This window comes from Scyliorhinus torazame, chromosome 9 (genome assembly GCF_047496885.1).
Source record: "Scyliorhinus torazame isolate Kashiwa2021f chromosome 9, sScyTor2.1, whole genome shotgun sequence".
Lineage (NCBI taxonomy): Eukaryota > Metazoa > Chordata > Chondrichthyes > Carcharhiniformes > Scyliorhinidae > Scyliorhinus > Scyliorhinus torazame.
The window spans coordinates 161617641-161633000 of record NC_092715.1 but is presented as its reverse complement, the minus strand read 5'-3'; the positions used below and the strand labels follow the sequence as shown (position 1 = coordinate 161633000).

At 48.3% G+C, this 15360-nt stretch overlaps 1 protein-coding gene across 1 annotated transcript in view; it reads right to left on the bottom strand.

The window, feature by feature from the left end:
- The window catches only part of naa35 (N-alpha-acetyltransferase 35, NatC auxiliary subunit), a 110504-nt gene that overhangs the window by 20561 nt on the left and 74583 nt on the right, over nucleotides 1-15360 (bottom strand). Inside the window, exon 20 of the mRNA XM_072516704.1 lies at nucleotides 9207-9347. Within this exon, the coding sequence (XP_072372805.1) occupies nucleotides 9207-9347 (141 nt within the window). The remainder of the gene's footprint in view (nucleotides 1-9206; nucleotides 9348-15360) is intronic.

Genomic DNA, 15360 nt, shown 5'->3' with positions numbered 1-15360 from the left:
GATGACCAGCTGAGTCGCACGTTTCGGCAGCTCCCTGTGAAACGGACTTTTGGGCTCTTGATAGGAGCCCCAACGGCAATTTTAACGGCTGAAAACACCGTGCGGTAAACCAGAAGGGTGTTCCCCCTGGACACGGATGGAAAAAGGAGAGGAAAGTGGCCGGATTGCAGCGGATCCTTTGGAACAACGGCAAGGAAGGCAAGCAGAAACCAAGATGGCGTCGGAAGGTGGCAGTTTCATATGGGGCCCTGAACAACAAGAGTTTTTGAAACGCTGCGTGGAGGAGATAAAAAAGGAAATGAAGAAAGAGTTGTTGGCCCCGATATTACAGGCGATTGAAGGGCTGAAAGAGGAACAAAAGACCCAGGAGCAGGAGCTTCGGGTCGTGAAGGCGAAAGCAGCAGAGAATGAAAACGACATACAGGGCCTGGTGGTGAAGTCGGAGATACAGGAGGCACACCAGAAACGATCTGTGGAGAGGTTGGAGGCACTGGAAAATAACGCAAGGAGGAACAACTTGAGGATTCTTGGCCTTCCTGAAGGTGTGGAGGGGGCGGACGTCGGGGCATATGTGAGCACGATGCTGCACTCGTTAATGGGAGTGGAGGCCCCGACGGGTCCGTTGGAGGTGGAGGGAGCATACCGAGTTATGGTGCTAGGATCGAGAGCAGGAGGAGCTCCCAGAGCCATAGTGGTGAGATTTCTCCGTTTTAAGGTTAGAGAAATGGTCCTTAGATGGGCGAAGAAAACTCGGTGTAGTAAATGGGAGAACGCGGTGATCCGCGTCTATCAAGATTGGAGTGCGGAGGTGGCGAGAAGGAGGGCGAGCTTTAATCGGGCCAAAGCGGTACTTCACAAAAAAAAGATAAAGTTTGGAATGCTGCAACCGGCAAGACTGTGGGTCACATATCAAGGGAGGCACCACTACTTTGAGACGGCGGATGAAGCGTGGACTTTTATTGTAGAAGAAAAATTGGAATGATTGGACTACGAAAATGAACGTTTGGACAAAGTGGTGGGACGAGTGGGGGGGGGGGGGGGGGGGCGAAGAGGGATTGTATGATTAATCCTGCGGTATGGTAACTTTTCTTTCTCCCACAGGTGGTGATGGGGGGAGGTGGGGAGGGAGAGGAGATGGGGCGTTGGCCATGGGAGGCGGGGCCGAGGGAGAGGCGCGGGCTTGGTTCCCGCGCTATGATAATTATGGCGGGAATAGAGAAGCAGGAAGGAGGGGGCGCCGCACGGGGCGAGCCGTGATCACGGGGGGAAGCCGAGGTCAGCCAGAGTTTGCTGACTTCTGGGAGCAACATGGGGGGAGTAATTACGCTAGCGGGGGGTCTAGCGGGGGGGGGGGGGGGGGGAATTACTGGGTTGCTGCTGCTGGGGAAAGGGGGGAGTGGGTGCGGGAAAGGATGGGCGGGGGGGGCACCGTCTGGGAGAAATACAGCCGCGTGGGAACTGGGCGAGAAGCTGGAAAAAGATGATGGCTAACCGGCAAGGGGGGGGGGGGGGGGGTGGGAAGCCCCCCAACTCGGCTGATCACGTGGAACGTGAGGGGGCTTAACGGGCCGATAAAGAGGGCACGAGTACTCGCACACCTTAAGAAACTTAAAGCAGATGTGGTCATGTTACAGGAAACGCACCTGAAACTGATAGATCAGGTTAGGTTGCGCAAAGGATGGGTAGGGCAGGTGTTCCATTCGGGGCTGGATGCGAAAAACAGGGGGGTGGCTATATTAGTGGGGAAGCGGGTAATGTTCGAGGCAAAGACTATAGTGGCGGATAACGGGGGCAGATACGTGATGGTGAGTGGCAAATTACAGGGAGAGATGGTGGTGTTGGTAAACGTGTATGCCCCGAATTGGGACGATGCCAATTTTATGAGGCGAATGCTAGGACGCATCCCAGACCTAGAGACCGGAAAGCTGATAATGGGGGGAGACTTTAACACGGTGTTGGAACCAAGGCTGGATAGGTCGAAGTCCAGGACTGGTAGGAGGCCGGCAGCAGCCAAGGTGCTTAAGGATTTTATGGAGCAGATGGGAGGGTTGGACCCGTGGAGATTCAGTAGACCTAGGAGTAAGGAGTTCTCGTTTTTCTCCTATGTCCATAAAGTCTATTCACGCATAGACCTTTTTGTGTTGGGTAGGGCATTGATCCCGAGGGTGAGGGGAACGGAATATACGGCTATAGCCATTTCGGATCATGCCCCACACTGGGTAGACTTGGAGATAGGGGAGGAAACAAGAGGGCGTCCACCCTGGAGAATGGATATGGGACTAATGGCGGATGAGGGGGTGTGCTTAAGGGTGAGGGGATGCATTGAAAAGTACTTGGAACTCAATGACAATGGGGAGGTTCAGGTGGGAGTGGTCTGGGAGGCGTTGAAGGCGGTGGTTAGGGGGGAGCTGATATCAATAAGGACACATAAAGGGAAGCAGGAGAGTAAGGAACGGGAGCGGTTGTTGCAAGAACTTTTGAGGGTGGACAGACAGTATGCGGAAGCACCGGAGGAGGGACTGTATAGGGAAAGGCAAAGGCTGCATGTGGAATTTGACTTGCTGACCACAGGCACTGCAGAGGCACAATGGAGGAAGGCGCAGGGTGTACAGTATGAATATGGAGAGAAGGCGAGCAGATTGCTGGCACACCAATTGAGGAAAAGGGGAGCAGCGAGGGAAATAGGGAGGGTGAGAGACGAAGATGGAGAGACGGAGCGGGGAGCGGAGAGAGTGAATGAAGTGTTTAAGACATTTTATAAAAAATTGTCTGAAGCTCAACCCCCGGATGGGAGGGAGAGAATGATGGAGTTTTTGGATCGGCTGGAAATTCCCAAGGTGGAAGAGCAGGAAAGGATGGGATTGGGAGCACAGATCACGGTAGAAGAAGTGGTGAAAGGAATTAGGAACATGCAGACGGGAAAGGCCCCGGGACCGGACGGATTCCCAGTTGAATTTTACAGAACATATTTGGACTTGCTCGCCCCGCTACTGACGAGGACCTTCAACGAGGCAAAGGAAAGGGGACAACTGCCCCCGACTATGTCAGAAGCAACGATATCGCTTCTTTTAAAGAAGGAAAAGGATCCGCTACAATGCGGGTCCTACAGACCAATCTCCCTCCTCAATGTAGATGCCAAGGTCTTGGCCAAGGTAATGGCAATGAGAATAGAGGAATGTGTCCCGGGGGTGGTTCATGAGGACCAAACTGGGTTTGTGAAGGGGAGACAGCTGAACACGAACATACGGAGGTTGTTAGGGGTAATGATGATGGCCCCACCAGAGGGTGAAACGGAGATAGTAGTGGCGATGGATGCCGAGAAAGCATTTGATAGAGTGGAGTGGGATTATCTGTGGGAGGTGTTGAGGAGATTTGGGTTCGGAGAGGGGTATGTTAGATGGGTGCAGCTGTTGTATAGGGCCCCAGTGGCGAGCGTGGTCACGAATGGACGGGGATCGGCATATTTTCGGCTCCATAGAGGGACAAGGCAGGGATGTCCTCTGTCCCCATTACTGTTTGCACTGGTGATTGAGCCCCTGGCGATAGCGCTGAGAGGGTCCAAGGGATGGAGGGGAATACTTAGGGGAGGAGAAGAACACCGGGTATCTTTATATGCGGATGATCTGCTACTATATGTGGCGGATCCAGCGGAGGGGATGCCAGAAATAATGCGGATACTTGGGGAGTTTGGGGATTTTTCAGGGTATAAATTGAACATGGGAAAGAGTGAGCTGTTTGTGGTGCATCCAGGGGAGCAGAGTAGAGAAATAGAAGACCTACCGTTGAGGAAGGTAACAAGAGACTTTCGTTACCTGGGGATCCAGATAGCTAAGAATTGGGGCACATTGCACAGGCTAAATTTGACGCGGTTGGTGGAACAGATGGAGGAAGATTTCAAGAGATGGGATATGGTAGCATTGTCAATGGCAGGGAGGGTGCAGGCCGTTAAGATGGTGGTCCTCCCGAGATTCCTTTTTGTGTTTCAGTGTCTCCCGGTGGTGATCACGAAGGCTTTTTTCAAAAGGATAGAAAAGAGTATCATGGGTTTTGTTTGGGCCGGGAAGACTCCGAGAGTGAGGAAGGGATTCTTACAGCGTAGTAGGGATAGGGGGGGGCTGGCACTACCGAGCCTAAGTGAGTATTATTGGGCCGCTAATATTTCAATGGTGAGTAAGTGGATGGGAGAGGAGGAAGGAACGGCGTGGAAGAGATTAGAGAGGGCGTCCTGTAGGGGGACCAGCCTGCAGGCTATGGTGACAGCCCCATTGCCGTTCTCACCAAGGAACTATACCACGAGTCCGGTGGTGGTAGCTACACTGAAGATTTGGGGACAGTGGAGACGACATAGGGGAAAGACCGGAGCACTGGGGGGGTCCCCGATAAGAAACAACCATAGGTTTGCCCCGGGGGGATATGGAATGTGGCAAAGAGCAGGTATAACGCAATTGAAAGATCTATTTGTGGATGGGAAGTTTGCGAGTCTGGGAGCGCTGACCGAGAAATATGGGTTGCCCCAAGGGAATGCATTCAGGTACATGCAATTGAGGGCTTTTGCGAGGCAGCAGGTGAGGGAATTCCCGCAGCTCCCGACACAAGAGGTGCAGGACAGAGTCATCTCAAAGAAATGGGTGGGGGACGGTAAGGTGTCGGATATATATAGGGAAATGAGAGACGAAGGGGAGACTATGATGGACGAACTAAAAGGGAAATGGGAAGAAGAGCTAGGGGAGGAGATTGAGGAGGGGATGTGGGCAGATGCCCTAAACAGGGTAAACTCGTCGTCCTCGTGCGCCAGGCTAAGCCTGATTCAGTTTAAGGTATTACACAGGGCACATATGACTGGAACACGGCTCAGTAAATTTTTTGGGGTGGAGGATAGGTGTGCGAGGTGCTCGAGAAGCCCAGCGAATCATACCCATATGTTTTGGTCATGCCCGGCACTACAGGGGTTTTGGATGGGGGTGACAAAGGTGCTTTCAAAAGTAGTAGGAGTCCGGGTCGAACCAAGCTGGGGGTTGGCTATATTTGGGGTTGCACAAGAGCCGGGAGTGCAGGAGGCGAAAGAGGCCGATGTTTTGGCCTTTGCGTCCCTAGTAGCCCGGCGCAGAATATTGCTAATGTGGAAAGAAGCCAAGCCCCCGGGGGTGGAGACCTGGATAAATGATATGGCGGGGTTCATAAAGTTAGAGCGGATTAAGTTCGTCCGAAGGGGGTCGGCTCAAGGGTTTACTAGGCGGTGGCAACCGTTCGTCGAATATCTTGCGGAAAGATAGATAGGGGAGAACAAAGAAGGCAGCAGCAGCGGCCCAGGACTTTTGGGGGGGGGGGGGGGGGGGGGGGAGGGATGGGGGTGGTGGTGTGTGGCCTGAGACAAGGCAGTTGCCAATTAGGGCTAGTTTTTATTTTTTGTTACTTAATATTTATTTATTTGTTGTTGTTTTTGTTTAAATTTAAAAAAGGTCATTATTATCTGTATTGTTACAATGTTGTGTAAAGGATGCACAATGTACTGTGTTGGTTGACCAAAAATTTTCAATAAAATATTATTTAAAAAAAAAAAAGAACTGTTCGAAGCCAACAAGGGGAAGGGGGGAGGAAGAGAGGAGGAAATTCAGAGTAAATACAGAGAGAAGCAGGGGGGAGGCCCTGAGGCCTGAAACAGGAAACAAGGGAAGGGGGAGGGAGAGAAGGGGAGAATAGGAGCTAGGGGACGGAACAGCCAGAACAAAAGTGTGGGTGGGGGGCAGGGTAAGGGGAAGGGGGGGGAAGGAAAGAACGATTGTATGTACATAAGAACTGCACGAGTGTAAATATTGGACGCAAAGTTTTACTTTGTATAATTGAAAATGCTATTAAAGATATTTTGAAAAAGCAAGTGGGCTAGTGGAAGAGACTGAAACAACAGAGGCAGCAGGTCTCAACCTTAGTGACAAATAGGTCACCTATAGTTGAAGGTAAGAGTGGAGACACTAGGGGAGAAGATAGTTTGCAGTAAAGAATAGAAACTGGGAGTTATCTTTGCATTCCAGAATAATACTAGAACAGTGAGCAGTTTCATTTCAACCTCTCCCTACTCCGTTCTGAGGTTCCCACTTGCTTCAAGAAGACCACCATCATACCAGTGCCAAAGAAGAACCAGGCAACGTGCCTCAACGACTATCGTCCGGTGGCCTTGACATGTATCATTATGAAGTGCTTCGAGAAGTTGATCATGAGACACATCAACTCCATACTCCCAGACTGCCTTGGTCCACTGCATTTCGCATACTACCACAGCTGGTCCACCGCAGACTCCATCTCTCTGGCCCTCATCCTTGAAGCATCTCGACAAAAAGCACTCCTACGTCAGACTCCTATTCATTAACTACACCTCAGCATTCAACACCATAATCCCAGCCATGCTTATATCAAAACTCTTAAAACCTAGGACTTGCCCCTTCCCTCTGCAACTGGATCCTCAACTTCCTAAGCCATAGACCACAATCAGTAAGGACAAACAACACCTCCTCCACAATAGTCCTCAATACCGGGGCGCCGCAAGGCTGCTTACTTAGCCCCTACTATACTCCTTATACACACAAGACTGCGTGGCAAAATTTGGCTCCAACTCCATTTACAAGTTTGCTGATAACAAGACTGTAGTGGATCGGATCTCAAACAACAATGAGTCAGAGTACAGGAGGGAGATAGAGAACCTAGTGGCAGGGTGTAATGACAACAATCTCTCACTCAACGTCAACAAAACAAAGGAGCTGGTCATTGACTTCAGGAAGCAAATTATCGTACACCCCTGTCTGCGTCAATGGTGCCGAGGTGGAGGTGGTTGGCAGTTTCAAATTCTTAGATGTGCACATTACCAACAATCTGTCCTGGCCCACCACGTTGGCACTATGATTAAGAAAGCACAACAGCGCCTATACTTCCTCAGGAAACTTTAAGGAAATTCAACATGTCCACATTGACTCTTACCAATTTTTACAGATGCACCATAGAAAGCATCCTTTCTGGCTGCAATATAGCCTGTTATGGCAACTGTTAGGCTCAAGACCGTAAGAAACTACAGAGACTCGAGAACGTAGCCCAGTCCATCACGCGAACCCGCCACCCATCCATTGACTCTGTCTACACCTCCCGCTGCCTTGCGAAAGCAGGCAGCATGATCAAAGACCCCTCTCACCCAGGTTATTCTTTTCCATCGGGCAGGATACAAACGTCTGAGAACACACACTAACAAATTCAAAACCAGCTTCTTCCCCGCTGTTACCAGACTCCAGAATGACTCTCTTATGGAATGAACTGATCTCTCTATACATCTTCTCTACGGAGTAGAACTACACTCTGTATGCTTCACCCAATGTCTATGTCCATGTACTTACATTGTCTATTTATCGTATGTCCTATGTTTTTCATATATGGAACGATCTGTCTGGACTGTACGCAGAATAACTTTTCACTGTTCCTCGGTACACCTGACAGATGAGAATCAGATCCAGTTCTTTGTGGTCCAGTCAGTTATGGTAATGGCTGGCTAAACCATCTGTTGCATATTTTCAAGTTTGCGTTCCTCAATCTTAAGGCAGCAGAGATAAGGGGGAGCGTGCAGGTTGAGAGTATAATAATGCATCAAAGGTGGAGATAAGGGTGCAGTTGATTAAACCAGCAGTAGTAAATATTCTGGTGAATGGAGGTCCAAAGCTAGGCTCTTGGGATTTTGAAAGTGCAGTTTAAGTGAATTGAGGGGAAATCTTTTCCAGCAACAGATATAAATGGAGGTACAGTTGGGGTGTGGAAAGACGATCTGTGTGGAAAGTGATACAAGGATGTGTTTGGTACAAGGAAGTGAACAGTAGTAGTAGCAAGATCAGATGAGAGGGCAAGATAAAGAGGGAGAGTTTACATGGAGGAGGGCTTAAGTAGGGTAAGGGGGCAGGAAATTCAGGAGAGACAGCAGGAGTTGACATTGAGGTTGAAATCACCAAAGATGAAAAGTTGTTTGGTGCTGCGGGAGGAGAGTAGTGACGGTATCTCGCGGGGAAAATGTTATGGTACTTGGTAGGGCAGTGGAGAACAATGATTTTAAATGCCAGGCGAGAGGGTGGAACAATGTGAGATGCTCAAATAAAGAATGAAGTGCTAGACGATTGGGGACCAAGATATGATCTGGTGATAAGCACCGCATCATCACAGCAACAGACTCGACTTGGCAAATGGTTAAAGACACAAGCAAGCCAGGAAGCTTTAATTAGGGGAAAGGTGACATCACTCCTAACCAGGTTTTTGTTAAGACTATGATGTCGGTGCAATCATTCCTAATAATGGTAATGACCTTGTTCATAAGTAACTGGACATTCTGGAGGGACTTGAGTGGAGGGGTATTGAGAGCCTTTTAAAAAAATAATAATTTTTTTTTTTTAAGATTACCCAATTCATTTTTTTCCAATTTAGCGTGGCCAATCCACCTATCCTGCACATCTTTGGGTTGTGGGGGCGAAACCCATGCAAACACGGGGAGAATGTTGAAACTCCACAGAGACAGTGACCCAGAGCGGGGATTTTTAAAATAATCTTTATTGTCACAAGTAAGCTTACATTAACACTGCAATGAAGTTACTGTGAAAAGTTCCTAGTCGCCAGATTCTGGCACCCGTTCGGGTACACGGAGGGAGAATTCAGAATGTCCAAATTATCTAATAGCACGTCTTTCGGGACTTGTGGGAGGAAACCGGAGCACCCGGAGGAAACCCACGCAGACACGGGGAGAACCTGCAGACTCCTCACAGACAGTGACCCAAGCTGGCAATCGAACCTGGGACCCTGGCGCTCTGAAGCCTTAGGTGTTAACCACTATGCTACTGTGCTGCTAGCTTATGCGCTGGCAGAGCTCACAGTGTCAGCAATGGGAAGGGTGAGTTGGATGTGAAGGAGATTGGCAAGTTAAGCTCCCTGCTGACACACTGGTCAGGAAATTCACAGTCAGATGGGACAATTGGGGTTGCAGCTTGTAATGAGACACTATTGAGCAGAGGAAAGCTGCATACCTATTTAAGAGTGAATCACGCCTGGGTTGGTGGCAAAAGAGCAAAGAGGTCAGAGTTCTGAAGGATGATCACCAAATAAAAACATTTTACTCATGTAGCATTATTTTCATAATCAAAGGGTTAACTACTTATGATATACTTCAGCACTCAAGTACTTGTGCTACTCACCTTAAATTGTAGGTAATGCACTGGTGGTGGAGTGAGAACACTGTTGAATGGAGCAAATCTATGCTCATATCGAACCTGTTCACTATCCAGTTCAAATTTTGGCTTTCTCACTTTTCCATCCATGTCAAAAGCTATCATAGTCTGTACCACACAAAAAGGGGAAAAATATACTTTTAATTAAGTATAATTTGATATAAAGCAATTGCGAATATTTTGAATGAGCATATCCATTCTTTTAAAATCTCAGGAAAGCAGTAAATCCAATAAATTTGTATTAAATGTCATAAATATTTTTTGCATGACCATACTCTCCGAAAACAAAGAATCAAATTACATTTATACAAAATGTAATAAATATTTTTGTATATTAGATTTCCCCTGGTATTGGTCAGTGATCAGAAAAGTACGCTTTCTGTAAAGGCCTCCATTTTCTCATTAATACATTATTTCTAATGTAATAACACTCTTGTATACACTTAGACTCTATTTCTGTTTATGCTTTCTGATTCAATTGTTTTATCTCTGAATCTTTTTGCTATAATTCAACCAACTTGCTTGAACTAAAGATATCCGCTTCATCCGCCACCTGCTATTGTTCTTTACCAATCAGCTGATGAAACACGGCTTCTGACAGCTAACCCTCAGCCTCCCTACCGGTACTCCCCAAGTTCTCTTCCTCCTGTCTCAACCTGTGGCTTTGTCATCTTGGAACCACACAATCAGGAAACACTCCAGGTTATACCTATTTCAACAGTTGTTTGACATTCCACTGGCCTTTCAACCACAGTAAGCTGCACTTCCACTTGTGATCCAGCTGTAGCATTACCTAGGATAAATTGTACCCCATAATAAGGTAATTTTTCTATTACTCCTACCACCACTTCATTTTTTACCAGACTCTCTAACCTTATCTTACATAGTGGCACACTAAACCTCTCACCACTAATTCCACAGATTACTACCTTTTCTGGCAATACTTCTTCCAAACTACATATCTCCTTATCTCTCACAATTAAAGATTGACTTGCTCCTGTGTCCTTTAAGATCTTAATCTCCTTACCTACTCCACCGTATACACATGTATAAACCTTACTCTCACAAATAAAATCCTTAAAAGATTCTTGCACCTGCTCATCCACCAATCTCGGAACAGGCTGTACACTCTGTTACACCTCTTCCACGGGGACAATGGTTTTTATTCCCACTTTAATAAACCCCACTGGCTTATCTTGAGTCCATCTTCCCAGTACTTTTCTTAAGGCACCAACACTGTGACTTCACCTGGCAAACTTTATTACAATGGAAACACTTCAGTTTTCTCATCTCTCTACCACTATTGTAGATTTCCTTTTACTCTGAGGCACACACTCCTTAACATCACCAATTAAACCTCTTTTTCATTAACCACCTGTGAATTTCTCATTTCCCCAGTTTCTGTTCTTCACAGATTGAAATTGATGTCGAAAACCTGACTTGCTTGGTGAACCAAATCAAAATCAACGGTCACTTCTGCACCCGGTGTTGCAGTTTTAACTCTCTGCTCTTCCACGAGTTCTCACAACTGCATGAAGTGAATCTTTAAATTCCTCCAGAATAATAGTTTTCCTTAGAGTATTATACATTTGGTCTATTTTTAATGCTCTTATCCACCTATCAAAAGTATTTCGTTTAATTCTTTCGAATTCTATACAAGTTTGATCTGGTTCTTTACTTCGATTTCTAAACTTTCGTCTGTAGGCATCTGGCATTATTTCATATGTACTTAATATGGTTTTTCTCACTTCATCATAATCCCCAGATAACTCCTCTGATAGTGATGCAAACACTTCACTAGCTCTACCTATCAACTCTGTCTGAACCAACACTCTCCTCATGGTCATTGGCCAATTCAGTTTTTTAGCCACTTTCTCAAATGAGATGGAAATGGCTTCCACATCTTTCTCATCAAATCCTGATAATGCTTGAATATATTTAAACATATCCCTGCTAAGCTTTTGACTAAGAAATATTTCTTCTTCCTCTCAACCCTCCTCAGCTTCTGCCTTAAACTCCAAACTTTTGTTATTGTTCTGGCAGTTCCAGTTTCTGAAGTTCAAATGCTCCCTTTTTTCCTTATTCTTTTCTTCCTTTGCTAATCTTTCCATTTCTACCTCAATCTTCCTTATTTCCATTTCTTTTTGAAAAGCCCTCTCTTATTCATTTTTTTCTGCCATTGCCAATCTCTCCTTTTCTTTCATTTCCAATTTCTTCAGTTCTATTTATTTCTGTTTATCTTTTTCCTACATTTCTAATTGTTTCATTTGTAATTGAATTCTAACTAATTCCAATGATTCTGGCTGTGCCTCTGGCAAATTTAACTGTTGAGCTATATGGCTTGTATTTACTCTATCTTCCTCACCCCTTTAGATAAAGTTATCTGCAGCTCCTCTGCCAAACCCAAAAGTTTTGTTTTAGTCTTCATTTTGTACACTATCCCGAGTAACCTCTTCCACATCCCGGAAAATTTGTGCAACTGACAGAGCCATCTCCAGTCACTCCCTATTTAAACTTCCAAACCTAAAAGAATGCAACCGTTCGCATTCACTGTCTTGAAGTTCAATCACTCCCAGCCAAACAAGGAATTATACTTAAGATCCCAGACGATCCCCGAATTTTATTACAATCCCAGAGCAAAGTGGCTAGGATACTGGACCGAAACCCCAATATTCCATTTCTGTTAATCTGTGCGGAAAGAATACTTCACTCTAGGAAATAGGGATTTGGTATTTTAAAACAAAACTTTATTATGAATAACTATTGAACTCTTTAACATCACACCCGAAAATAGCTTACAATTACCCCTTAAAAAATACTACTCTATATAGCAAACACTTAATTACTATCTCTATTCCCAATTAAACAACTAGAAAGGAAAAAACCTACAGCTTTCAATCATCCCACATCCCAATGGCACAGATTTATACTCGCTTTCCAGAACAGATTTGGCTCCTGTTAGAACCCCTGCAGATTCTGGTCGGATATCTTCAAAAAGCTGTTTCAACTGGTTTATTTCAGTTTCCCCCTCGTCCTCAGACATGTCTGCTCTGCTTTAAATCCTGATACTCTTTTTCAACTATCCTACTGGGAGCAAAAGACTTGACTTTTAGTCTAAAATGGTAGCCAGATTAGAACTCAACTCAAAAGACTTTTCAAAATGCCTGAATAACTTGGCTTCACCCAGCAATGACATCATCTTCCCAAGCTGAAAACACATTGGATTACTCACCTCACACACGGTGGGACCTGGAAGATAAGTGTGCGGGGGGGCCATCCTAGGGAGGGGGGGGCCCACGGTGGCCCAGCCCACGATCGGGGCCTACCGATCGATGGGCGGGCTGGTTCCGTGGGGGCCTACTTTACTCCGCACCGGGACCCTGCAGGGTCCGCCATATTCCCCGGGGGCTGGTGCGCGAAGATACGCTGGCCATTCCGCACATGCGTGAACTGGCGCGGGCCATTTGGCGCCGGCTGGAATCACTCCGGCGGCAACTTAGCCCCCTAGAAAGGTGAGAATTCCTCATTTTCGGCGGCCGTTGATACCGGAGTAGTTGATGCTGGTTTTCACGCTGGCGTGGGGACATAGCCCCATTATTAGAGAATATCGGCCATTAACTCTCCAGGCTGAAAACACATTGGGCGGGATTCTCCACTCCCGCGCCGAAGTGGCCGCGCCGTCGTGAACACCGTCGAGGTTCACGACGGCGCGAAACGGCCCCGATCCCGACCGATTCAGGCCCTGACAATGGGCTAGGATCGGGGCCGCGTCATCTACACGCGCCAGGCCTTGTCGCCCGCGTAAAGGCGGCGCCGCCGGTTGGGAGAATCGCCTGGGCCTCCAAAATTTCCCGGGACGCCGGTCCGACGCCCTCCCGCGATCCTCCCAAGCGGTGGGAACGGCCCCGTTGAGTTCCGCGGGCCGCAGGCCGGAGAATCGCCGGAGACACCCAAAATGGCGATTCTCCGGCCCCCCCCGCTATTCTCAGGCCCGGATGGGCCGAGCGGCCGGCCCAAAACGGCGTGTTCCCCCCGGCGCCGTCCACGCGTGGTCGCTGCCGCCGTGAACGTAGCGTGAACGCTGGTGGGGCGGCCTGCGGGGGGTGGGGGGGGGGGGGGGGGGAGGGGCGATCCTGCACCGGGGGGATCCTGCACCGGGGGGTACCTCAAATGTGGGGTGGCCCGCGCTCGGTGCCCACCGATCGTCGGGCCGTCCTCTCTGAAGGAGGACCTCCTTCCTTCCGCGGCCCCGCAAGATCCGTCCGCCATCTTCTTGCGGGGCGGTCTTAGAGAGGACGGCAACCACGCATGTGCAGGTTGGCGCCGGCCAACCCGCGCATGCGCGGATGACGCCAGTTATGCGGCGCCGGCCCCGTCATCTATGCGGCGCCGCCTTTACGCGGGCGACAAGGCCTGGCGCTTGTAGATGACACGGCCCCGATCCTAGCCCATTGTCAGGGCCTGAATCGGTCGGGATCGGGGCCGTTTTGCGCCGTCGTGAAGCTCGACGGCGTTCAAGACGGTGCGGCCACTTCGGCGCGGGAGTGGAGAATCCCGCCCTGTGGGTGGGATTCACCGTTCCCCAAAATCGATTTTATAATCGACGATTGGGTGGAGAATCCCTTTTGACGGCAAAATTGGGGGCGGCGCCTGGCACACCATGGGACGGCCTTAGCGCGTCACTTGAAGACCCTCCCCTGATGGGCTGTGTTCCCGACCACGTGGCTGTCATGTGGTCTCAGCGGTCAGGAACCCAGCATGGCGGCTGCAGAACGTGTCCAGTGCCGCCAGTCGGGCGGGAGCCGAGCTGCAGGCCGGGGGGGGGGGGCTTCTGCGAGGGCTGGGGGGATTAGTGGGGGGTGGCCAGGGGGCACTATCTGGCAGGTCGGGTCCAGGTATGGCCAACGCCATGTTTTATGGCGCGACCGCTGCAGGTCATCGCCGTGGGCATGCACAGCCATTTAAATTGTGGGAGCCGGGAGTTTTACGCGGCGCGGCTGCGATCGGTGAGGGGGTGCTGCTGACTGTTCTCACGTAAAACGCCACAGATCCTCTGCACTTCGCCTCAAAAACGGCAAATCCAGCCCATCGTTCCTGTCCCTCGAGAATACTGGGTAAATGGCCATGAGTATTGAGGGGACTTGTGGGTATGAGGTGACGTCAGAGAGTGGGAGTGGAAATTAGGATAAATAAGCCTGACATTCATCACTTCAACTGGGCTGATGTGCCAGGAAACAGAGGTGGGTATGCCAACTTGCTGGCTTTGTCATCCACATGCCTCCATTGCTGCCTCGGGCCTGTCTCCAGAGGCACCCAGCTCGACTCTATCCCACCCCCAGATGAGTTTTCAAAATTTAGTTCATCTCAAGAAAAAACTCTCAAATAAAATAAGATAATACACAAGGAATAAAACACATATTTCACAAATACATGACTAAATCTGTTTTACACTTCTCCAATGCTAAAGCAGTTTGCTAGATAGCTGTTTAGATATTTCCCTGAGTAAAATTTAAACACAGGCATGTGAAAGACTACCTGAACTTAGCGCTGAAGTGTCTCCAAGTGGTTTTCAAGTCATTTTCAAGCATAAAGAAGCATTGGAATGTCACAATGAATCGATATTTGGAAATGTAGCAAAGCAACTGTAAAATTGTGCAAAGAGCATGTTTAGACTGCACAGATGTGGTTACTAATTCCCTTCAACAGTTTTGGTGAAAAAAAATGCACGCAATGTCCAGGGGCTGAGGTCTCCCAATAATGAAGGTCTTAAATTGTTGTGTGGATAGGTGGGAGTGTTGTGTGGAGGATGGAAAGAGGCTTCAACGGGATTTAGATAGGTTAAATGAGTCGGCAAGAACATAGCAAATGGAATACAATGTGAAGGAGGAAAAACAGAAATGCAGAACTTTAAAAAAAATTTGTTCATGGGCGTCACAGGCTGTGACAGCATTTATTGCACATCCCTAATTGCCCTTGAGGGGGCAGTTAAGAGTCAACCACATTGTGTGGGTCTGGAGTCACATGTAGGCCAGGCCAGGTAAGGTTGGCAGATTTCCTTCCCTATTAGTGAACCAAATTGGCTTTATGCCAATTGGCAATAGTTTCATGATCATCATTAGAC